The 24,630-nt window shown below is 38.7% G+C and overlaps 1 protein-coding gene across 1 annotated transcript; it reads right to left on the reverse strand.

Moving 5' to 3' along the window:
* Positions 1-294: 294 nt before the first annotated feature.
* WEE1 (WEE1 G2 checkpoint kinase) lies at positions 295-19,126 on the reverse strand. The gene is made up of 11 exons (XM_054582304.1): positions 18,551-19,126; positions 16,891-17,096; positions 16,328-16,391; positions 15,963-16,135; positions 15,365-15,486; positions 11,434-11,580; positions 3,856-3,951; positions 3,679-3,764; positions 2,611-2,781; positions 2,373-2,518; positions 295-1,494 (listed from the first exon to the last, which is right to left on the reverse strand). The coding sequence occupies exons 1-11, from the start codon at positions 19,124-19,126 to the stop codon at positions 1,341-1,343; spliced, it is 1,941 nt and encodes a 646-aa protein (XP_054438279.1). The 3' UTR covers positions 295-1,340.
* Positions 19,127-24,630: the final 5,504 nt, after the last annotated feature.

Genomic DNA, 24,630 nt, shown 5'->3' on the forward strand with positions numbered 1-24,630 from the left:
ATTTTCTTAAATCCCAAAATATAACTAATATGGACTAAAGCTCAACATTATCAACATAAATAATCAATGTTTTATGTTCTATCAAAAATGTGTCCTTTGTGTTTAGTACTCTCTACATAATGGTGATAATAGAAAACAAGCATTACAAAGATTTAGACAATTAAGATAAGCTCAGAGTGACTTTTAATATGCCAATCAATGTTAATAAAACACAAGTCAAACAGACAAATGCAAACATATTTTGAACCTAAACCAATAGGAAAATAAACAATAGACAATTCCCCCCCCCCACCCAACATCTGTTAGCCAGCACTATTAGTCAAATGGCTAATCACAGATAAAATATATTTTATGAAAAGCTTGGAATAGTCAGAAGTCATTCTGGCATTTCAAACAGCTATGTACAGTATCACCAAGATTAGTTTATATACATAAGTATTGAAGAGAAACTGGGCAAAACAGTTAAAAACAGACTAACAATACAATCAAGTACAAAACTTGAGTGGAAAGAGAAAACATTTTTTAAAAGTCAGGGAATGGTATTACCAGGAAGAATTACAAATCCAGTAATAATTATACTACATTAATACAGCATTCCAAAGGGGGAAAAGGGTGCATTTTCCCAATGCACTAGCTTCAAAGTTCAAATGGAAAAGAAGGCAAATAGCTGCTTTTTATCAAGAGCAGCTATGTATTTCACATAATTGTTTTCAAAAGAAAGCCTTTAACAACAATGATTGTTTAATGCTACAATTACACAGCAAAGACAAAACTAAAATAGCAGCAAATTCACAAGGCAATACTTCCACGGAATTACTCCATGGTTCATACAGTGCCTAAAAGTGCTCCCAGTTGGATATACAAGTATAATTCACAATTAAAAAAAATATAAGACCGACACACAGTTACATTGACAGCTGGGTCGTAACTGATTCTCTTAGCATTTCCCTTTTCGAAGGGAGAATGCTTGTAATAAAGCCCTTGAGCCCTTTTTACAGGTCACTACAAGGAAGGATACCTTTTGTCACAATGCAACAGCAAACTATAAGCAGCACACCACCGCAGTAGTTAAAACCCTGGAAAGGTTGATGTAACATCCAACAGTTACTGACACCCTACAGAAGACAAACTGGTAAAACTAGACGAAAGCCTGATAGAGCACTGGTGAAAATACAGCTTTTAACTGCAGTTCACAAATAAGAGTCCTAAAAAGAATTTCAGTAAAACTACTGACACCGATTTTGAGAAAGTAATTGCAAACTAGATTCTAGCAGTGATTTCAACCTAGCTTAGCTTCCTCTTGTCACAGTTTTTGGGGAAGGTGGGAAATGGAGTAGAGTTCAGTATATGGTAAGGCTGACAGAGCGATTCATTTTCTTTCCAATAAGTCGAGATGTTCTATTACTCTGGGTGGTGGACCTAGTGGCCATCCTGTCAGTGAAGAGTGCTCTTTCCTCAGCTGCAGCTTTCGCCATCTGGGCTTTCTTGAGTTCTCTACAAACAAAATAGGAAACAAGACTTTTGACCTACTGTATTAATCCTAGGAAGAGACCCTAAGAGGCCAAACATAAACTATATTATCAGCTGTGAGATCTTTGCATGTCATCATTATTCTAACATGTAACTGAGAAAAGGAAAAATACAGTATAAAACTTTGGCTTTTGCTCCAACAAATTTATAAAATAATCTTATTTTGTGCTATCAGAATTAAAATATCATGTACACTTAGACACAAGTAATAAAGACTTCAAATAGAACTCTGATTTATAGTGTGAAAATATCTTTACATAACAGAGATGAAAAGAAAATTCTACTTCCTATTTGTATGACAATATCTATCAAAGTAGGGGCAAATAAAACTTTTCTTATTGTAAGTCAGATTAAGTTAGAATCAAAATGGTAGCAATAAAGCAAATGAATTAGAATTATTATTCCATTCAGTTCTAAAAATGTAAAAGGTCACTTACATCAAATATGAGAATCAGCTACTCACCTGACATTAATTCCATCATTTCATAAAAATCAGTATAACAGGGTATTTCAAGGAATGTTAATTTTGTCTGACAGTTGGGATGAGGGGGAAACATACAGGCTTACTTAACCTTTGTTATGATTTAGGGCTTGAGGATTAACTCCACTTGCAAATATAGAGTAGCTTTAAAAAACCTTCAAGTCCATAATTTCAAAGTTTAGAAACAACATGAATTTATAGGTCAAATACTAATTTAAGGCACAAGTCCCCAAACTGTTTAACTTGCCAACCCATTATTGCCTATCACTATAGCTGACAGAAAGCTTAAATCGTCTCATTAAAATCTGTGAATTAATGAAAACAAGAATGTAAAAACAAAACAAAAAAAACCCTCACTTACTTCTGCAAAAGTGAATTTTTGAACTTTTCGGCATTCAATTCTATTCGTAGTTGTTCTGCACTTTTCCTAGAAGCAGAGAGCAATACCGAATGCTTCACCAGTGCCATTGCTGAAGGTCTTCTCTCTGGATCTGGATGAATCATAACCTTAAAAAGAGAAGTAAAATTAAGGTAAAAATATGCAATTTAATAAAATATTGAACCATGTCAATAAAGCGCTTCATATATAAAATACTCACTTTTAGCAACTCCGTGAATTCTTGGGAAAGCACTTGTGGAATCCGAGGTAACCTACCCTGTCTGATTTCATGCCACTGGTCTCCATTTCTGGGAAGAGGTTCAGCACCAGCAGCACAGACCACTGTGAGGGCAAGGGCAAAAATATCTGCTTTTGGCAGATGGGAATAGTTCTGTAAAATTTAAAAAAAAATTTAAGGAAATATAAAAATGGTCAAAGTAAAATACAATTATACCTCATAATGATTTAGATAAAAAAAGAAAAAAAAGACTAAATCAAAATGTTCAATGCCCCATTTCAATTTAGGAGCTATTCAGGGAAAAAGTAAACTTGGGGAAATTATTCTAATTACAAAGCAATATATACTCTGGGGTGGAGGGATTTCTTTTCCTGAAAGCAAATGCTTCCTCTATCACCAGCCCAATTCAATTCTCAGAAGAAACTCCTATCTCTCTAGGAGCATTCATATGAAAACATAAACCATACACACATTGATAGTTATGAGTATGTCTATACATAAGATACATATATACATAAAAAGAACAATGATCATACAATTTATTTGTTCTACTTGTTCTATTTTCTTTCAAAACTTGGGATATTTCACTGCACTGTTTTTAAAACAGTACTATTAACTATGAGCCATAATTTACATAATCATTCCTGTGTTGCTAATTACTTATTTACATTGTTCTTTGTTTGTTTGTAAAGGAATATTTCTTTGGGAGACTCTCAGAAATGAAAATTCTCGGTTAAAGGGTACGAGATTTTAAAATGCTGACAGATACTAATCCTTAGGTCTCCAAAAATGCTCTACCATTTTAAAGTTCCACCAGTAGTGTATGGGAACTTCTCTCTTACCACAACTCCACCATGCTGAATATTATACATCTTTGTCTTTATTGATTTTTTACTAAATTAAATACCCCAGCCGAAGGTTTAGACTTTCTATTTTGCATTACCATTCTATTTGTTACTGGCTTAAATTTTAGTACATTTGCATTTGTATTATTCTATCAAAGGGTTAAGTGTTGCAAAACAAATGGCATGATTAAAAAAGAAAAACTACCTCCTGCAAAACTTCATTTGCAAGAAAACGGCTATCACCCTCTTCAACTTGTGGACTAGAGATCCTTGTTACGTGCCCAAGATCACCTAGAAGTATTGAGAAAAATACAGCAAAGATTTAAAACACGACAGCCTGTCTCTATTTTAAGGTAATAATCTGGTTATCTTTACTTCTTACCTATTTTATAGATAACTTTATTGGATATACAGTCATCTTCATCTCCATCTTCAGAGGCAGCATTTGGGATTGAGGTTCGAGATATGAAAATATTACCTGTCGAGCAGTTATTTATGTAAGTGACGCTAACAATTAATAGTATAACCAACATTCACAAACAGGCATAGAACAAATCATCTAGAAAGCTTTTAAGTACATAGATTCTTACATGTTCTACCTCAAATCCAATGAAAGTCACAGGATGGGAAATGGGGCTTCATTTTCTAGGAATATATGTTATGGCCTAGCGCTGGTCCTTGAACACTTAGAAACCACTATATTAGTCCCTTCACATTTACACATTAATCTTCAGTGGTTTTAATTACTTAGAAACAATACAAAAGGCAGTAACATATTAATTTGTAGTGCTGCCAATGCACAGATTTTAACCTAATGTTACAAGGATGGTGTGAAAAGAATGCATCACGTAGCTATTGAGTTTGGCTAGCCATACAGCCTCTTTATCCCAAAATGGTTTTATGGTTCATATCTCAGCTGAACACTTTTCACCTTCAAATTTGAGTAAGCTCATGATAAACATTAAGTTTTAGTGGCAGGCTTCATTTTAATAGTCTTATTAATACAGTATTGAATTTATAAAAGTTATATTCACTGCAGTCATCCTTCCAGTTTTGTTTTATTTATAGGACTACTTATTTTGGGGTGGTATTTGTAAACTTGATATTTTAAAACTTAGTATTTTCAATTTTATACTGAAAACATGAGGGTCTACTATGTTTGACACTTAATACAAGATAGGTGTGATTATAGAGGCAAAACTTACTAATTCACATTTATTGCCATCACTCCAAATGTTTCTGTCTTTGAAAATAAAAATCTTAGTGAGTTGTTAATGTGTAAATAAATTCTTCACATACTCCAGAATTAAAACAAATTGTGTGAAATGACTGAAATTCCTATGGATCACACACATTTCCATAGGTTAAAAAACCCCAAACCTTATTAAATTCAACTTAAAAACACCTATCCTAAAATGTTTAACACGAATCTATCAACCTTTTAGTAATAAATTCAAATTTATAAAAACAATAAGGCACAAAAGGAGTAAGCTAAATGATATGAGGAAACAACCAATCAAATCCAGAAGAAAGAACATCTTGCAAGACAAAGTCTATTTTTTTTTTTTAGTTTTTATTTTTTAATTCTCACCTATGGAAATGCTTATTAATTTTAGAGACAGAAGGAGGGGTGGAAACAGAAGGAAATATCGATGGGTTGCTCCTGTTCATGCCCCGACTGGGGATCAAACCCGCAGTCTTTTTTAGTGTACAGGATGATGTTCTAATCAATTGAGCTACTGGCCAAACTATACTATTATTTTTAGAAGCAGGAGAAAGCAAAACCTAAAAAGAAAAATGGATATAACCAGATGTAATGCATGGTCCTGAAATGGATGCTAGTTGGGACAAAACTGTTAAGAACCTGGTAACTGCTTTCTTTAGAGGCTTTTGAGTAAGTCTTGATAGCCTCAGTGGGTGGGCAGAGAAGCCAACAGGTAGAGGCAGATCTGGAGTTACCTTGGGCCTTTTACTGATCTGCCCCTGTTCAGAGCTGGTGGAAACCAAGCCAAGCTTTGTATACAGTTTGGCCCTTCCCACATACACCAGGCCCAAGAGAGGCAGCCACAAACTGCAGAACACTTGGTAGCTACACACAGGTAACCAAAGGCAATTCATTGGCAGTGTCTGACATCAACCTGCACTGGAGTCCCTTCCCAAGTGGACCCAGAACCAACACGACCAGAGGTGGGCTTCAGGTCACACCAGAACACGACACAGCTAGCCACACAAGTGGCAAACCCAAAGGGAGATCCCAGCAGGCACCAGACCCTGCTGGAGCCAACTCTGTTTGTGGGGTGGGTTGCGGTGGGCAGCTTTCGCACAGCAGCCCTTACATTGTGGTCTAGGTCAATCCTCATAGTCGGACAACCTGAGGGATAATCCCAACTCTTGGATGGACCAACAGCATTCAAGACTCAACCACAACAGGAACCCACACAAGAGACATTCCTGAAACACCTAGATCAGGTGATCAGAAGACTGCACCACTGAGCCCCACACGACACCTATAAATAAGACCAATATAACAAGACTTAGAAATAACAGCAGATCTACCTAATACACAGAGACAAACACAAAACGGCAGACAAAACAGGAAGACAAAGAGACATGCCTCAAATTAAGAAACAAGAGAATTCCTCCAAAGAAAAACTAAATGAAATGGAGGCAACCAAGCTATCAGATGCAGAGTTCAAAACAATGGTTATAAGGCTGCTCAAGGAACTTAGGGGGAAGAAGGCATGACCTCAATGAGAACTTAAGAGATAGTAAGCATTAAAAAGAACAAAGAAACTATAAAAAAGAACAAATCAGAAATGAGGAATACACTAGAAGGAATCAACAACAGGTTAGATGAAGCAGAGGACTGAATCAGCGATTTAGAGGACAAGATAACAGAAAACACCCAAGCAAAGCAACAACAATAACAACAAATTTTTTTTTAATGACTAAAGTCTGCCTTGGCCAGATGGTTCAGTTGGAGCACTGCCCAGTACACCAAAGGTTGCAGGTACAATCCCCGGTTAGGGCACATACCTAAGTTGCAGATTCGATCCCCAGTCAGGGTGTGCACAGGGGGCAGCCAATCAATGTTTTCCTTTCTTTTTGTCCTCCTTCTGCCCCCTCTTCCTCTCTTCTCGAAACCAATAAACATATCCCTGGGTAAGGATGTTTTTTAAAAAACCAAAAAAACGGGAAAGCCTAAGGGAACTTTGGGACAACATCAAGTATAACAACATCCGCATCATCAAGGTACCAGGAAAAGAGAGAAATCAAGGGACCAAGAACTCATTTAATGAAATAATGGCTGAAAACTTCCCTTGTGAAGGAAAAGACCTGCCCAGGAAGCATGGAGCCCTAATCAAGATGAACCCAAAGAAGCCCACACCAAGACAAAATATAATTAAAATTGCAAAGGTTAAAAACAAAGAGAGAACAGTAAGAGCTGGAAAAGAAAGTTACCTACATAAGAGGTTCCATAAGGCTGTCAGCTAATTTCTCAACAGAAACACTTCAGGCAAGAAGGGACTGGCATAAAATATTAAAAGTGATGAACTGCAAGGACCTACAACCAAGACTAATGTACCCAGCAGGATATCATTTAAAACTGAAGACGAAATAAAGAGCTTCCCAGACAAGAGCTAAAGGAGTTCATTACTACCAAACCAGAATTCTAAGAAATGATAGTCTTCTTTCAGAAGAAGAAAAAAAAGAGGAATATAGTAGTAAAACATAAAATGGCAATAAATACATACCTATCACTAATGACTTTTAATATAAATGGATTAGATGCGCCAATGAAAAGACATGAAGTAACTGAATGGATATAAAAACAAGAGCCAGACATATGCTGTCTACAAGAGACCGCCCCCCCCCAGAACAAAAGATACATGCAAACTGAGGAAAAAGATATTTCATGCAAATAGAAACAAAAAAATAAGGCTGGGGTAGCAACCTTATATCAGTAAAAATAGACCTTAAAACAAAGACTATATATAATAAGAGACTAAGAAGGACATTACATAATGATAAAGGATCAATCCAAAAAGAATATATAACCCTTGTAAATATTTATGCACCCAACATAGGAGCACTTATCAGGGGTGTCCAATCTTTTGGCATCTCTGGGCCACAACAGAATAAGAGTTGTCTTGGGCCATACATTAAATACATTGTGACACATCACAAAAAAAATCTCATAATGTTTTAAGTAAATTTCCAATTTTGTGTTGGGCCGCATTCACAGCCATGCTGAACCACATGTGACCCACGGGTCACAGACTGGACACCCCTGATAAATATGTAAAACAATTCTGTAAAGACACAAAGGGGGAGATCGACAGAAATAAGTTACAGTAAGGTATTTTAACACCCTGTTGATATCAATGGATAGGTCTTCCAGACAAAAAGTCAGCACAACAGTCACCTTAAATGACAAACTACACCAAGTAGAGTTAATTGGCATTTTCAGAGCATGTCTCCCCAACGCAGGAGAATGTATGTCCTTTTCAAGTGCACATGGAACATTCACTACAAATAAACCATGTCAGGATACAAAACCAGTCAATAAACTCAAGACTGAAATCACATCAGGCATCTTCTCCAACCACAATGATATGAAACTAGAAATCAATTACAAGAAAAAAACTGAAAAACACAAACACATGGAAGATAAATGTTACTAAACAATGAATGGGTTAATAATAAGATCAAGGAAGAAATCAAGTTACCTTGAGACAAAGGAAAATGAACACACAACAGAAAATCTGTGAGACACAGTGAAAGCAGTCCTGAAGAGGGAAATTTATAGCAATACAGGCCTCCCTCAAGAAGCAAGAAAAATCTCAAATAAACAATCTAACTTTACACCTAACCAAACTAGAAAAAAGAACACACAGGCCCAGAGTGAGCAGAAGGAAGGAAATAATAAAGGGCAGAGCAGAAATAAATAAAATAGAGTCTAAAGAAAAAAATTCAAAAAGATCAATGAAACCAAGAGCTGATTCTTTGAAACGATAAACAAGATTAATAAACCTTTAACCAGATTCACCAAGAATCAAAGAGAGAACCTCGGCTTGTGTGACTCACTTGGCTGGAGCTTGTCCTGTACTCTGAAAGGTAAAGGGTTTGGTTCCTCACCAGAGCACACATCTAGATTGCAGGTTCAATTTCCTGTTGGGGTGGTATGAGAGGCAACTGATTACTGTTTCTCTCATATCGCGCGCGCGCGCGCGCGCTCTCTCTCTCTCTCTCTCTCTCGCAATATATATATCCTCGGATGAAGATTAAAATTTTAAAAAATAAGGAATCAAAAGGAGGAACCAAATAAAATCAGAAATAAAAGGGGAGGAGTAACAACTGAAATACAGAAATACAGCTTTAAAAATATTACTAATAACTATGTCAACAAATTACACAAAGTGGAAGAAATAGATTCCTAGAAATTCACAATCTCTCAAAACTGAATGAAAAAGAAACAGAAAATCTGCCCTGGCTGGTGTGGCTCAGGAGATTGTGCATGCAAAATGAAAGCTCACAGGTTCCATTGACCATCAGGGCACATGCCCAGGTTGGGGGCCAGGTCCCTGGTTGGGGGCGTGCAACAAGCAACCGATCCATGTTTCTCTCACACACTGTTATTCTTCTTCCTCTCTTTCACCCCTACTTCTCCTCTCTAAAAAATAAATAGTATCTTTAAAAAAAAGAAGAAACAGAAAATCTGAATGGACTGACATAATTCAAATTGAAATAGTAATCAAGACTCCAGCAAACGAAAGTCCTGGACCAGATTTCATAGGTAAATTTTAACATCCAATGAAGAACTAAACACCTACCCTTCTCAAACTATGCCAAAAAACTTTAAGAGGGAGAAAGACTCCCCAGCTAATTTTATGAGACCAGCATTATCCTAATTTGAAAACCAGATAAAAACGCTACAAAAAAAGAAAACTATAGGCTAATACCCCTGATGAATATTGATGCAAAAACCCTCAAAATATTAGCAAACCAAATCCAGCGATACAATAAAAAGATCATGCACCATGATCAAGTGGGATTTATCCTGGGTATGCAAGGCTGGTACAATGTTTGCAAATCAATAAACATGACACACACATAAACAAAATGAAGGATAAAAAAATCACACGATATTATCAACAGATGTAGAAAAAGCATTTGATGAAATCTAGCACCATTTATGATAAAAATTCTCACCAAAGTGGGAATACAGGGAATATACCTCGATGTAATAAAGAACATATGTGACAATCCCACAGCCAGCATCATATTCAATAGGCAAAAACTACAAGCAGCCCTGGCATTATTTTAACTGTAGTTCCAAATATTAATAGACACATGGATATTTAATTTTCTTTTTTGGCCTGGCTTGTCTACATTTTATTTATTTTTAAAGACTTTATTTATTTATTTATTTATTAGAGCGAGGGGCAGGGAGGGAGAAAGAGGGAAAGAAGCATCGATTTGTGGTTGCCTCTCGCATGTCCCCAACTGAGGACCTGACCCACAACCCAGGCATGTGCCCTGACCGGGAATCAAAAAGGAATCCTTTGGTTTGAAGGTTGGTGCTCAGTCCACTGAGCCACATCAGCCAGGGCTGGCTTGTCCACATTTTAAAATAACTGTATGCCCTAGCTGGTGTGGCTCAGTGATTGAATTCCAGCCTGTGAACAGAAAGGTCACCAGTTCGATTCCAGTCAGGGCACAGGCCTGGGTTGTGGGCCAGGTCCCTAGCTGGGGTCATGCAAGAGGCAACTGATCAATGTTTCTCTCGTGAATCAATGTTTCTCTCCCTGTCTCTAAAAATAAATGAATGATATTTTTAAAAAATAATTTTACAATGTACTTTTCACAGCTTCTATAATAAAACTATTTAAAATTAAGCTAACATTATGTAAGTTTACACCCTGATTAGTACCACTGCACCATAAGTTTGAAACCTCACAAGGCTTTGAAAGAATACTCTGATGATGGTCTAAGTCATAGTAGAGTAATATCTACTGGAGCTATTTATATACAATAATCAATTTTTTAGCTGAAAAAGTTTAACAGTAAAGAGAAAAAAAATAAAACCACAATAATTGTACACTCTCCAGCCCTGATTCACTTGCAATCTTTATCAATAATTGTAATACATGTGTTATTTTGAGTCATAGAGTAACATTCTTACAGACAAAAAATACATTTGTATAGCATTCAAGTTTTCAAAAACATTGTCACATTTCTCATTTTATTCTAATAATCCTGACAGCAACATCAGCATTAATTTATAATCATGGTTCTACAGTCTAATGGAAGGGGCCTTAAACATAGGTTCTTAGTCTCCCCTGATCAGAGTCCTAGATGAAGACTATGTAGTTTGCACAAGATATGCCATATTTTTTCCAGTTTTTAATAAAAATGAGTTCATTAAATCCAACCTTTTAGGGTAACAAGAGATGAATAGAAATCATAAAACAATACTAGTCAGTTGGCCAAAAGTCTTTTAAACTAACGATGAGCCTTGACCAGGTAGCTCAGTTGGTTAGAGCGTTTCCCAGTACACCAAGGTTGTGGGCTTGATCCCCAGTCAGGGCACATACAAGAAATAATCAATGAATGTGGAACAGCAGCTCTTGCTGGCCTAATTGGTTGGAGCATCATCTGTACACCAAAATATTGTAGGTTTAATTTCCGGACACATAGGGGAACAACTAATGTTTCTCTTTCTCTCTCCCTCTCTCTCTGAAATTAATAAACATATCCTTGGATAAGAATTTTTTTTTAAAAAGCAGAACAAATAGATGTTTCGCTCCTTCTAAAAATCAGTAATAAAAAGAAAAAAATAAACAATGAAAAAACATACTAACATGACCAAGATGTGTATGTTTCATACTGTTTTAATGAAGTCATTTATCCTCTATAATCCTACAGAACATCAGGTCAGAGAATTTATAATACTTACTAGGCTTTATATCCATGTGAACCAAAGACATTGAATGAATATACTTCAAGCCCCGGCCAACTTGCAAAAGGAGATCCTTCAATGCTGCTTCCACGAAGTAACTCATGCTCCTGTAGTTTATACTTATGGCATCAGCTAAACTTCCACCTAACACACACACACACACACAAATTAGCATTTTCTTCCATCTTTTCTGAATGACCACAGACTTAAACAATAAAGTTGTATTTCATTGTACCTCTTCCCTTCAATGTGCTTGTGAAATAAAAATTGTATTTATTCTTGCAATAGGTAATACACGCACGTGGGTACAAAATATAAAGTTTCTGTAATCCATATACCCCAGCAACCTTCCTGGTTCTTCTCCCCAGCGTAAACCGATGTTACCAGTTTCTTATGCATTCTTTTCAACTTTTTATACAAATAACAACATATTTTCATTATCTTGAAGATAGTTCTTTACCAATACACAAAGACTACCATTTTATTTTCTCTACCAAATTGCACTGTACAAAGGAAAGATAATGCATTACCAGCACTCTATTTGATGGACATTTTAAAATATTTTCTAAGCCTTTGCTATTATATATGGTCTAAGATTTTGTACACTGGTCATTTCACACAATATAGTATATCTTCTAGAAACCCATTGCTGGGTCAAAGAGTATGTACAATGTTAATATGTACATGCATAGTGTGTATGTGTGTCAATACTATTTTATTACATATAAAATAAGTTTCTGTAGCCAAAAAGGCCATTTCTCTATTTATCCTCTGCAAAAGAGCTTAGGATTGGTATTCATACCATTACTGCCAAGACTTGATTGCCTCTGAAAGGTTACATAAAGAAATAACAGTGCACTTAAGTTTCTGATTTCAAAATAGCTAGTACTTAAACTCTATTAGTAGTTGCCTATGTGAACCTGGGGTGATCACTCATGCTTGTGCACACACAGTCCCCATAGAGAAGGCTGTACCAATTTATGCTCTCATCATTAATGTGTGAAAATACCTATTTTCCCAGACCCTTAAGTCTATAAATTTTGTAAGTAAAAACCAGTACCTTGGCAGTGTTAATTTATAGTACTCTTACGACGAATTAGAATAAAACTGCTTTTATAGAATCAGCCAAACCAATCAGTTAATTTGTTTTTTTAGTAAGTTCATACTTTATAAGTTTTATTTAAAACTTTGTAAGTTTATATTTCATCTCAGAGGAAGTGAGTTATGTTAAAGGAAAGGGGAACCCACCACTTCTTTTTAAAGCTTACTTAATAATAATAAAATCAGAGAAAGGGTAATAAAATCAGAAAGGTCAATGAAATATTAGTCAGGAAAGGAGGTCCCACAACTTGAACAAGACTGAATAACAAATGGAAAATGTGTTTTTAAAATAAAAATAAACCACACACCTGGTTATCTTAGGCTTAGGTGTGTTCTCCACACTTAACTTGTAAAAATCTTGAACTGCAGAGGAAAAAAGGGCTCTAGAAGGGAGCAGGTCAATAAACCTGTCAGACAAGAAGGCTTGAAGTCCTAGATCAAGTTTAATAAAAAAGAATATGGCTGCTTTTTAGTGGGTCTAGCAACTACAGCTGAGCCAGCTAGCTCCTTCTATCTCATTGTCAAAAGGGCAAGAGAGGTGAGAAGAGCAAACATTCATCTGATTTTCAGGTTATCTTCCCTTATCCATCAAATTTTTTCTAAACTTATTTACCTAGGTAGAAATTTCAGTCTATCACCATACTAAAGACAAAAGGCTTAAAATGCAAATGACTGTTTTGAGATAATAAGGCAGCTTAGTCACTGTTGAAGGATAGCAGTTAAACAACATGTACAAATGAATGATAATGGAAACCATTCTCTGTGAAAACTGTGGAAAAGGATCTCAAGATCAAGCTTATTATTGGTACATTCAAAGCTTTCCAAAAGTTCCAAGGAAAGAGTGGAAAGGGAAAACAAAAGATAAGAGAAGCTCACAAATGTGTCAGGATGGTCATTTTTTTTTTTAAATTACGCAGAATAACCAACCATACATAAAGACAGCTGTGTTTCACACAAGCCTACTTATTTTTTAGAGATCTTTATTCTTCATTTTATACTGCTCCAAAATGATAAACTGTTTCAAAAGACTATTTTATAGTCTAACTTTATGATAGGACAAGGTCTTTGTAATCTGAGAGGGTAGTATGACCACTCACTCACTGTTCCCCGTCCCCCACGCCCAGGAGTTTTCTCAAAAGCATCTGAATTACACAACTATGTATTTAGTAGGTTATTACAAATTTGTGATTCCTGGACTGCCAATGAAATACTCAAAGAGAGAACCAGCCCCATTAAAAAGTGACGGGAAGAAATGAAAGGAGATGGTGCCCTGGCAGGGTAGCTCAGTTGATTGGAGCAACAGCCCCATAGTGCAAGGTTGCAGGATCCATCCCCAGTCAGGGCACAGACAAGAATCACCCAATGAATACATAACTAAGTTGAACAAGAAATCAATGTTTCTCTCTCTCTGTCTCTCCCCTTCTCAAATCAATCAATCAAATAAATACATAATTAAAAAATAAAATAAAATGAGATGGTTTCTACCAAATATGAAGTGGAAAATACATCATGGTTGAGTTGTACTATATTAAACGCAGTAACTAAAAAAATAAAGGTTAAGAAACAACAATCTACAGGTCATGACAGATAGCTACATAAATATTTTGATGTTATGAATAGAAACATATCGAGATTTGTGAAACAAACTAGCAGCAATGCCATATACTGAGCACTTCCATTCTTTCAAGTGTAGAGAATTAGTAAAATAATGAGAAATGAGGTATGGAAATAGATCTTTTACTCCTGTTTTGTTCACTCTTTTCAAATATGGAAAACCTGAGCCAACTACCTACACTACTTACTCACAAGCTATGAGATGGCTGGTCTTGTTTAAAGAAAAAATAACGGGAATCAACAAAAATAATATAAAAATAAATCTTTGCTATCATCCAAAGTGTTACCTAAATTCTAAATTTTAATATTCATAGAAGATATATAAAAATAAAAATCCATTATACAATGTGGGGCAAAAGTAGGTTTATAGTTGTTCATATGGAAAATACTGTAATTATATATAAAAATATAATAAACTGTTTCACACACTCACAAATGTAAACCTACTTTTTGCCCCCACCCTGTATGTAAAGATTTAGATATTTAATAACAGATGTCTATATAAAAATCAGAATTAAGACTAATTGTGGTAAAGATTTAATGAAAAAGGAACCAAAGTTGGTCCTTGAAGGACTTGCCGAAATTGAAAGCTATACCCAGGTCCAAAGCTGAACCTCTACACATACTTATTTTGTCTGTCTTGGGGAGAAAAGGGAGGAAGGCACAGCTAGAGAACTTGTTTAACAGAAAAGTCTTAGTGGATGCTAGTGGTAAACTAGGTATGATAGATGGGAGTGGGGGCGAGATTACAAAATGTCTTGAACAAATGAGCCAAGTTTAGATCAACGGAGAGTCACTGTCATGAATAACCAACATCAGTTTTAGCAGTTAATATAATGAAATGGAAAGGGAAGGCTAGATGCAGGAACCCTGTGTTATTAACTACTATACCCCCGCGCCCCCCGCAACACTCTGCTAAGTGCAGGGAATAACAAAATATATATGGCAAGGCCAGTGTCCTCTCAAGATCAGTTTAACTCAAGTAACTGGCATATAAATAATCTGCACTGTTCTACTACTGAGGAAAAAGGGACAAGGTTTTCAATCTTTATTTAACATCAGACAGGCATTACTGACTGCCCTTGACATTCTCATTAGGCTTCTGGTCTTTGAATTTATAAAAGAGACAAAGACTTTACATAAAAATAAGCATTCCCCCAGTGTTCATTCATTTGAGCTCACAAGTTTACAAGGGTCCTGTTATGTTACTCACCATTACAATACTCATTCTGTATGAGCATATGATCATCTTCCGCCCACGCAGAGAAATATCGAACTACATGAGAATGTTGTCCAAGCACTGCATGGGCATACACTTCTCTCAAAGCATTCTGCCTAGGAGAAATTTGAGATTAATAGAACAATAAATCATTTTTATTCAAGTCTAAACTGAATTAATTTACCTGAAACTTCACAAAAGAAACTTGACTTTTGTATCTATCATTACACTGAAAAACAATGTGGCTGACAGAGAGGGAATTAAGACTGTGCCACATTTTCCCAAAGACTTTCATTAAAGAATGGCAGCTAGAAAGAAGGAACCTTACTGGACCAAGAAATCAGGAAAGAAAAAAATCTCCATTTAACTGTGAATTCATGAATACCACTAGAAATAAGAAATTTAAATTAGGTTCTAAAATTAGGCTGTTTATTTTACAAAGTCCAGTAAGAGCTAATGGTACAAAAAGAAAAGGATCTAATTATAATTTCTCAAAAGTTAGAGAAAGTCAATGCTTGATCACCTAAAACTTTAATGATGTTTGTAACACCAGAGGGAACAAAAAATAAAAAGACAAAATTTTTATACATACTCATCAACAGAGCCAGCCAATGGCTTTTTTGATCGCTTAATGGCATAAATGCATCCATCCAGCCTCTTCACACATTTAAATACAGAACCAAATTCTCCAGAGCCAATTTTCTCTAGCTCATGAAATTCTGTTGTATACCGTGACTTCATATTGCTTTCAGTAATTGTAATTCTCTGTAATAAAAAGTGTATGCATATGTATAATACAAAGATATGAAAGTCATTTTTTGCTATGGTGACAGCATTATGTGTGAAAATTTAAAGTTATATGTTTTAATGCTTAGTTAACATGTATATATGGTAAATTGTTAAGAAATACAAAATTAAATTTCAGAAACAATAAAAAGAAAACTAAAAGCTATTTACTTTAGCAGGTCTTGTTTCATCTTCAAACTCATAATCACTGGCTTCCATGTCTTCACCACAGGAACTGAAAAACATATATTTTTTCGTTAACCTATCTGAAATACACATCAGCTAGAGATCCAAAACTTTACTCATAGGTGCACAGTGAAATGAATTTTAATGAATAAAAATAGAAAAGAAAGCATTTAATTTTATAGTCACAAGATACAGGCTCAGCTGATGAAATGTGATCCTTGCTGAGGTATGCTCATTAACCAGAAGCCAACACCACCAAGCACATCAAATTTAAAAAGCAGAATTTTCTCAATCAGCTCTCTCGCTTGCCTCATTTTTGACACCAGTGGATTTCCTACAAGTTATCTAGACTTATTTCTTTCTCATGCTACTCCTTTTCCACAGATTACTTCTCACCTATCTCTGATAAGAATTAGGTGTTAGCAATAGAGTAAGACTTAAGAACATAAGCTTCCATGTCATTCAACTGATAATTAAATTTTGATTAAGTATACCAAACCAATCTTGGGTGGTTGGGGAACCAAACTATTGAGTAATAACTAACTTACTCATTCCAATATGTTCTCTTTCTTCTACGACACTGTCCTGAGGAATGAAGTAACACAGAATCTGGAGTAAAAGGATTAATATTCACTTGAGGAGTCTGTCGAATGTCAAATTCTCTTTTTCCTGATTTTTCTGTATCCATGAATAGAGAACCACATCGGACTTTAACAGAGCTGGAATCGATTCCTCGAGCTTTGGAGAGTAAACTCTAGGAGAGGAAAAAATAAAGCTTTTAGGACCCAAGTCTCTTACCGACAGCCTTCTCAATCTAACCCGCAACAATCCTTTCTCCTGGCTGAATGTGTAGGTCAAAGCCAACACACAAGCCTTGGAATGCTGTAGTACTGCAAGCAAAATAAAGTGGTTAACTTTGGAGTCTGAAGCTGGATATTAACCACCTCTTCTGAAAGATAGCCAAGTAAAATAGGTCTAGAGCCCTAAAGAGTATGAATTAAGTTAAAGAGTATGAACTTAAATTAAATTCATTCTTGAGGCTCAAAGTTAACAAACGCTTTCTAAAAATAGAAACCTAAAAATAAAAAGCAGTCAGGGAGCCCCATAAAAGCTCCCCTCCCCTCCCCCCAAGCCTACATAGGGTTCTGAAACCCTATGTAGGAGTCCACCTCCGCTGGGCTCCTCCCCTCACTTCCAGAGGGATCTCGCCTTGGGCAAGTCAGCTAAGAAACAGTAAAGCCCTAGAGCGCACATCTTTCTGAGATACTGAAACTTACTTACGGAAATTAATTTTCCCTATTTTTCCTACAAATGCGATAATTGTCTTAATTTAGGGAAGCGTCCCGTTTAAGATGTGATGTTACTTCTAAGGTTCTATTAATGGTAATCGGTATAGTTTCTTGCCACTTAACAGATTTGAACGCCTACTTCACGATTCATTATCAACAATATGAATGCATAAGGGTCCAAGCAACAATCCTAATGCTGGTTTTTAACAGTTCCATATTCCTAATCATCACACTTAGGTGGCCAAACTTGGTCACTCCACACCCAATGGTGTAAACAAACGCTTACCCAATACTAATCATGTCCGGAAAGAGGCTTAAATGCTACCCAGAGTTATTTACAAGTCTTTAACAAGTCTTTAAGACTGTAAATGGTTGGAAGGCTAACCTTTTCTCCCCAGTCGAAGCGCAGTCTCCCTCCCTATTTCAAGCTTTCCCCCTTAAGGTGACTTAACACGAAACGATAAGCCCATATTACGGGACCGATCACAGCAGTTAAAAAGCACCATATGGCTGCGGAGCTGGGGAGTGTCAGGTGGCGGGGCTAGCACCACTCCAGCATCCTTCCAAACCACGCTATCGGTGCCACACTCCGGGTGACAAGCTCGGGGCAACCCCCACTAGGCGGGCTTTCAATCGTGAGCCACCTGGACCGCACCGACCAGCCCCTTTGAAAGATGAAGAAGTTCCAGATGAGGCCCATTGTTCAGTTACATAATCTTAACGGACAACTTCTGGGCAAGGCCAAAAAGAAAGGCTGCCAACTTTTTGTTGCGGCGCAGGAGAGTGAGAGGAGATGCGGCCGGGCGGTTATGTAACCGAACCCGGGCAGCGTCGCGCTCCGCTCTAGGGGCCTCCACCTTTTTTAAAAGGCCAGCCGGGCGCGGGCTCGGGACCGTCGAGCCGCCGCTTCCTCTCTCACCTTGGGAGTGTGCGGCGTGTCAAAGAGCCGCAGCTTGCGGAAGGTCTTGTGCGGCGGGGTGCCCGGGTGGTCCCGCAGCGGCGAGCAGGGGCCCTCGCTTGTCCTGCGCTCCCCGTAACCGTGCGGGGACCCGTCCTCCGGACCGCCACAGCGCACCGGTGAGAACGAGCTGCCCAGGAAGTAGGCGGCCGCCGGAGACTTGACCGGAGAAGACGAGCCGAAGCCCTCCTCCTCCCACGAGTCGCCCTCCGCCCCGCCGCCAGACGCGTCCACGCTCGGTGAGGCGCCCCGCATCAACATGTCCTCTTCCAGCTCCCCGGGGCTGCCGGGGGCCGGACCCGGTGAACGACGGCCCTCGGGCCCGGGCTCGGTGGGGCTCCGCGCGGGCGGCAGAGGCGAGTCGGGCTCCTGAAAGGCCGAGTCCTCGCCGGTGCTGTGGCCGCTGCCCTCCTCCTCCTCCTCTTCCTCCTCCTCCTCACAGTCGCTGCAGGGCGAGAAGATCAGCTTCTGCCGCAAGGTGCAAGAGACCCCGGCACGGCGGGACGGCGGCGGCTGCTGCCGGCTAAGGAAACTCATCGCCACCCTAAGGCCGGGACGGAGAAGGGGAGAGCCGGGACTCGCGGAGTCCAGGACACAGCCGGCCCAGGGGGCGGGTCTGCCACGTGCGACGGGGCGCGTCTACTGGCCGCCGCGGCGGGTCTGCGTGGCGGTGGGCTGCGTCTCCGGGGCGCTTGGGGCTGCGGGCGGCGGTGGACGCGGCGACAGCTACGACGCGGACTGTCCGGCAGCGATGGGGCGGCAGAAGCGCTTTGGCTGAGGTCTCCGCAAGTCCAGCCGCGAGTTCGGGCTCCGCGGCTTCCCGCGACCGTTAGCCACGTGACTGCCCAGCCCACCAATCCCGGCGCAGCCCCGGGTTTGAAAAAAAGAAGGGCGCGACGTACCCCGCGGGGGAGGGATTAGCTACGTGATTTTGGCGCGAACCTGCCGGCTCCGCCCTCCACTCGGCGCGGGGCCTGGCCTGGGCGGGTGCTGTGCCGCAGACCTATGAAAGAGCCCCGCTGCCGGGAGCTTGGTCCGGCACCGCCCCGGCTGGGCCGAGCTGGGAACCAAGGCGGCGCCCCTTGCGGGGGTCTGGTGGAGTACGGCTCGACTTTGCCGAACCGAACGCCGGACTAAACTCAGCCTCCTCGCGGCCCTTCCGGCGCTCCGGGGCCTAAAGTGGCACTGAGGGTCTGTGGACGCCTCTGGGTCCCTGCGTGTCGGGGTGTGTGCGGAACCGCCGTGGCTGCCGGGCGCTGCCCTAGGAGGCCGGCCTCCTGTACCGCGTCGCGGGTGTTGTGGGCGTGGCTGTGGACAGTCACGTTCCAAGGTTGAGGTCTGAGCCGGATGTGTCGATTTGAGCCTCAGACCTTTTCCAAATTGAGCAAGCAGATTGCTTAGGCCGGGCACCAAAATCAGCAAGAGGAGGGAAGCGTTAGTTTTCGAGGCAAGGATACCAGCTTTGAGGGTCGCCTCAGTTTTACCACAGAGTGGCTGTTAGGGTGGGGTGTGGTTGCAGGTAGGGGACCTCCCACAGGCCTTGGTCCTCTCTGCAGTCCACCTCAGACTTGTCCGGAGTAGACAAATAGCACAATTTGCCCTAGCACGGAACACGGTGTTTGTTTGCCAGCACGTGGGCAAGTGTTGGCAAAACGGATTGGCCCAGTTCGCTGCAAGTTTAAACGCAACTTCAGGAAAAAAAAAAATTCCTCCAGTACTCCGTCAAGTTGTGACTTAATCTGTCTCTTATTGTCGCATATACAAATTTCTTAATTTTTCCATTGTAAATAGCCCCATTGTGAATATTGTTCTTTCTCGTGTTGTTTCTTTCCGCTGTGTGTGTGTGTGTGTGTGTGTGTGTGTGTGTGTGTGAGAATTTATTCCTTAAGATATACAAGTGAGAATTACTGGAACAAAAAATTTAAACTGCCAAATTGCTCTCCAGGAAAAAAAAAAAAATAATGTTCTCACTAGCAGTTGATTAGAGTGCACTTTTCATGAATTCTGGACATTCGTGCATAAAATTTGTTAATGTAGTTTTGTTTTAATTAATGATTATTCTAGTGTCTTTTTCTTATTGTGGCACTTTATGAATATTAACACATTGCCATGTATGTCGTTCTAACACTTTTCAAAGGCTAAACTCAAACTGGATTTTTAATAATGAGAACACATCTTAGTACTTATCACATGGAGAATTCCTTGACGATACAATGAAGGGTGAACCACTGTTTTCTACAAACATTTGCTAACTGATGTATAAACGTCTTTTTTGCATGTTAATCCAAATTCAATTTTAAACTCTTGGAAGACAGGAAATCTACCCTTTTGTGTGTTTCTAGGAAAAGCATCTTCTGATTCACGGTGGCCAAAGGCAAGGAGTGGTGTTTAGCACTCTCCTTCCAGTGCCTCCTCTCCCTTAGTCCTCCTGATGACAAACAGAATTTTTTGATATGGATAGTTGACATTTTCCAAATTTCATGTGAAGTGTAAATGAAAATAACTTTAGAATACTTTTACTCTTTATTAATCTGTAATATGAGTTGTGTATAAAAATAGTGTGCTTGTTTCCTAAATAAATGGGAATTTAAAGCCCCATAGACACCATCCCGACTCAATTATTGCTTCTAAGTCCCTCCCATATAGGAATTATTTATCTCCTATTGCTATCACATCCCCTCTCCCCCTTCACAACCCTCTGCTTTCTTTTTTAAAAAAATGTTTAAAATGTATTGATTAGAGAAAGAGAGGAAGGAAGAGGAGAGGGAAACATCAGTTTGTTATTCCACTTACTTATGTGTTTACTGGTTGACTCTTGTATGTGCCCAGACCAGGATGGAACACAACCTTGGCATATCTGGATGATGTTCTAACCAACTGTGCTACCTGGCCAGGGCACCCTGCTTTATTTCCTAAACAGGCTTCTATCTGTCTCAAAGTGTGTTATTTATTACTGTCCCCTTCTAGAAAATGAAGCCCCTTGAGTGCAGAGACCTTTTCTATTTGTTTATTGCAGTATTCTGCTGTGATGTTCAGCAGTATTCATTAGATGTTCAATATCTTCTCAGTGATAATAAATATTTGTTGGTTTATTTTTCTCTCTCAATATAAATTCAAAATCTACAGAAGTCTCCACCTATTCCTTCAGCCCCCAGCCCAAGTCCACTTCCTGAGAGGTTAACACTCTTTTAACATTGTTTTTTCAACTTTTAATTTGACCCCTTGTCTGCTTCCTTAAACTGGGAAGCCCTTGAAGTAGGCTGGGGCAAAAGGGCCTGGGTTCCCAACAGGAAGGGAAGAGTTCTTGGTCCACCACCCTAGAGCTTTGAATTCTTGGCAGCCAGGTCCTCACACAGAATAGAGGAGGTAAATTCCCAACAAATGTATAGAACAACTTGGGGAAAGAAGAAATTTCTTTAAAAGCTGAAAACAAGACTCAGGTAAGAATCATTTCCTTTATAAAGCCTTTCCTTGACTTACTCCACTTCCAGGTAAAAGACAATATTCCACTCCCAGGCCTGCCACCACAACTGGCATGGACTATATAACACTTTTTGATGACCCTGGCTGAGATCAAGTTTTGTCTTTAAGAGTTGCAGCAACCAGCATTGTCCCTCAACCCCTGAGAAGGCACCTAATAAATGTTTCTGGAATAATCGAATACAAATCCTGTGTTTCAGGGCCCTGGCCAGGTAGCTCAGTTAGTTAGAGCATCATCTGTGTATGTCAGAGTTGTGGGTTTGATCCTCAGTCAGGGCACATACAGGGAGCAACCAATGAATGCATAAATGAGTGGAACAACATTGATTTCTCTCTCTCTCTCTCTCTCTCTCCCCTGTAATTAATAAATGAAAATTTAAAAGGCAGCCCCTGAACATTTATCCAAAAAAAAAAAAAAAAATTTTGTGTTCCCTAAAACGAAAGTGTCAAATGCATAAGAAACCCATGCCCTGCCTCCTCCAGCTGAGAACATGGCATAATGTTATGATTTAATTTCAGCAGTGTCCTAACTGAAATTCTAAATGGTGGTTGTGATTTTTAAAATTTCTTTTTTCTGAGGATAGCACTCACTGTACTGAAGAGACGGGTTTACACCCACCTCCCTAGGACATATCTAATCAAATTTCCTGTTCTTTCCCTACCCAGTGTTGTTTCTAACAATAATGTTGCTAGGCAACTTTTGCAGAATCCTCAAGCTTGTGGTAATGTTATAATAACAGCAAAAATCTTGCCTCTAGATATTGGCAGAACAAACTTAACCTGTTTATCCCCTTTCAAAAGACAGATGACTAAGCTCTTTAATACCACCGTTGTCAACCCATTCACCTTCCTCCGCAAAAGCAGCAAGATTCCTGCTCTAAAGATTTGTGATTGAGATTCTTAAGTCACCCTCTCAAATACTTTTTATACAAGCACATGAATATGTATGTGCATATTATTAACATAAGAATGCACTTTTAAATGTAAGATCCTTCAGAACTAGGAACTAATTTTTCAGTCTGTAGGAATGTTTCATAAAATTAGCCAGACTTTACCGAAAGCTGAGTTTTTTTCTAGTTTATGCTTTTGATTCTGGAGAAAATAACTTTCTCTAAACAAGAGCCTACTCTGATAGATTTCTAATTAAAAAAAGAAAAAGTCATGTAGGTCCTGGTAGGGTGGTTCAGTGGGTTAGAGCATTCCTCCAATATGCCTAGACTGCAAGTTCAATCCCCAGTCTAGGCACATACAAGAAGCAACCAATGAATGCATAAGTAAGTGGAACAACAGATCAATGTCTATCTGTCTCTCAAAAATCAAATAAATTTAAAAAAAAGCCTCGTTGCTCAAATCTGTTTTTCACTTAAAAACTAAGTACGCTTTAAAAAGTTAAGCTGTCTTTCTTCATCTTCCCTGTTATCCCCACCTTTCCCCTTCTACTGGTTCTCTCCGCAGACCTCATTCACTTCTATCCAGCTCTATCTGCCAGTTACCAGCTGCTGGTTGGCCCCAGGAATTTAGATTTCAGGGTAGAATGTGGTAACTCCTACCACTGCTCCTGTTTGACTTCCCAGGTACAGATTTCTCTACTCTGTCACTTGCTTAATACACTTCAATGGATTACTTGGATGACTATTTCCAAGTTACTTGGATTAGTTGATTGACTATTTCAGCACATATTCGTTCATCAGCTCACCCTAAGAATATAGTATGGTATAGTCAAATCCAGTTCCTCCTTAGTTGTGCAATGGATTAAATGTGAGACTAACATTGTTCCTTACAAATAGTTTTCAATAAATGTTATGTGTGCTTTTAATTATAGTAATATTGTTGGAGAACAATCCACACTTGTTAATGGCTTTGTAACCAGTGAGAATAATCAAAGCAGAGATAGCATTAATGTAATAAGGACTTGAAAAGCATTGCTCAGGAAAAGTGACCATTTGAGAGATTGTATTTTAAAGAAGTACACATTTCTTTTCATGCCTAAATAGCCTTTAAGGACTACTATTGGGTTGGCCAAAAAGTTCGTTTGGTTTTTTTCCATAAACTGGCTCTAGTAGCACTTAGTTGTCTTGAACTTCATTCGAAACAGTTTTGTTAGATTGTATTGTGACAGGTGTCGTATCAGTGTACATTTAAAAAAAAACATCAAAATTGGTGAATTTTTGTGTAGCCATTTTAATATCGAAGATGGAAGAAAATATGCAACATTTTTGACATTTATGCTTTATTATCTCAAGAAAGGTAACAATGCAACTGTAAGGCAAAAAAGGATTTGTGCAGTGTATGAAAAAGGTACTGTAATTGATTGAACATGTCAAAAGCAATTTGGGAAATTTCCTGCTTGAGATTTCTCCCTGGACAATGCTCCACAGTCAGGTAGGCCTATTGAAGGTGATAGCAATCAAACTGAGACATTAATTGAGAACAATCAACACTATACCACATGGGAGATAGCCAACATACTCAAAATATCCAAATCAATAAAGTTATTGATGAAAATGAAAAATGTGTCTTATTTTTCAGAAACAACTAAATGGACTTTTTGGCCAACCCAA

Source organism: Pteronotus mesoamericanus, unplaced genomic scaffold (genome assembly GCF_021234165.1).
Source record: "Pteronotus mesoamericanus isolate MK-2021 breed Mesoamerican mustached bat unplaced genomic scaffold, CSHL_Meso_final contig_1189, whole genome shotgun sequence".
NCBI lineage: Eukaryota > Metazoa > Chordata > Mammalia > Chiroptera > Mormoopidae > Pteronotus > Pteronotus mesoamericanus.

What these genes read in the sequence shown, in the direction of transcription:
- WEE1 (XM_054582304.1), bottom strand. Translation starts at nt 19,126, where the DNA reads ATGAGTTTCCTTAGCCGGCAGCAGCCGCCGCCGTCCCGCCGTGCCGGG. An exon ending in ACACGCCGCACACTCCCAAG is followed by an intron (nt 17,097 to 18,550) that starts GTGAGAGAGGAA and finishes TTCCTCTCCTAG; the next exon opens with AGTTTACTCTCCAAAGCTCG. An exon ending in CAAATGAAGTTTTGCAGGAG is followed by an intron (nt 2,782 to 3,678) that starts GTAGTTTTTCTT and finishes TAAATTTTACAG; the next exon opens with AACTATTCCCATCTGCCAAA.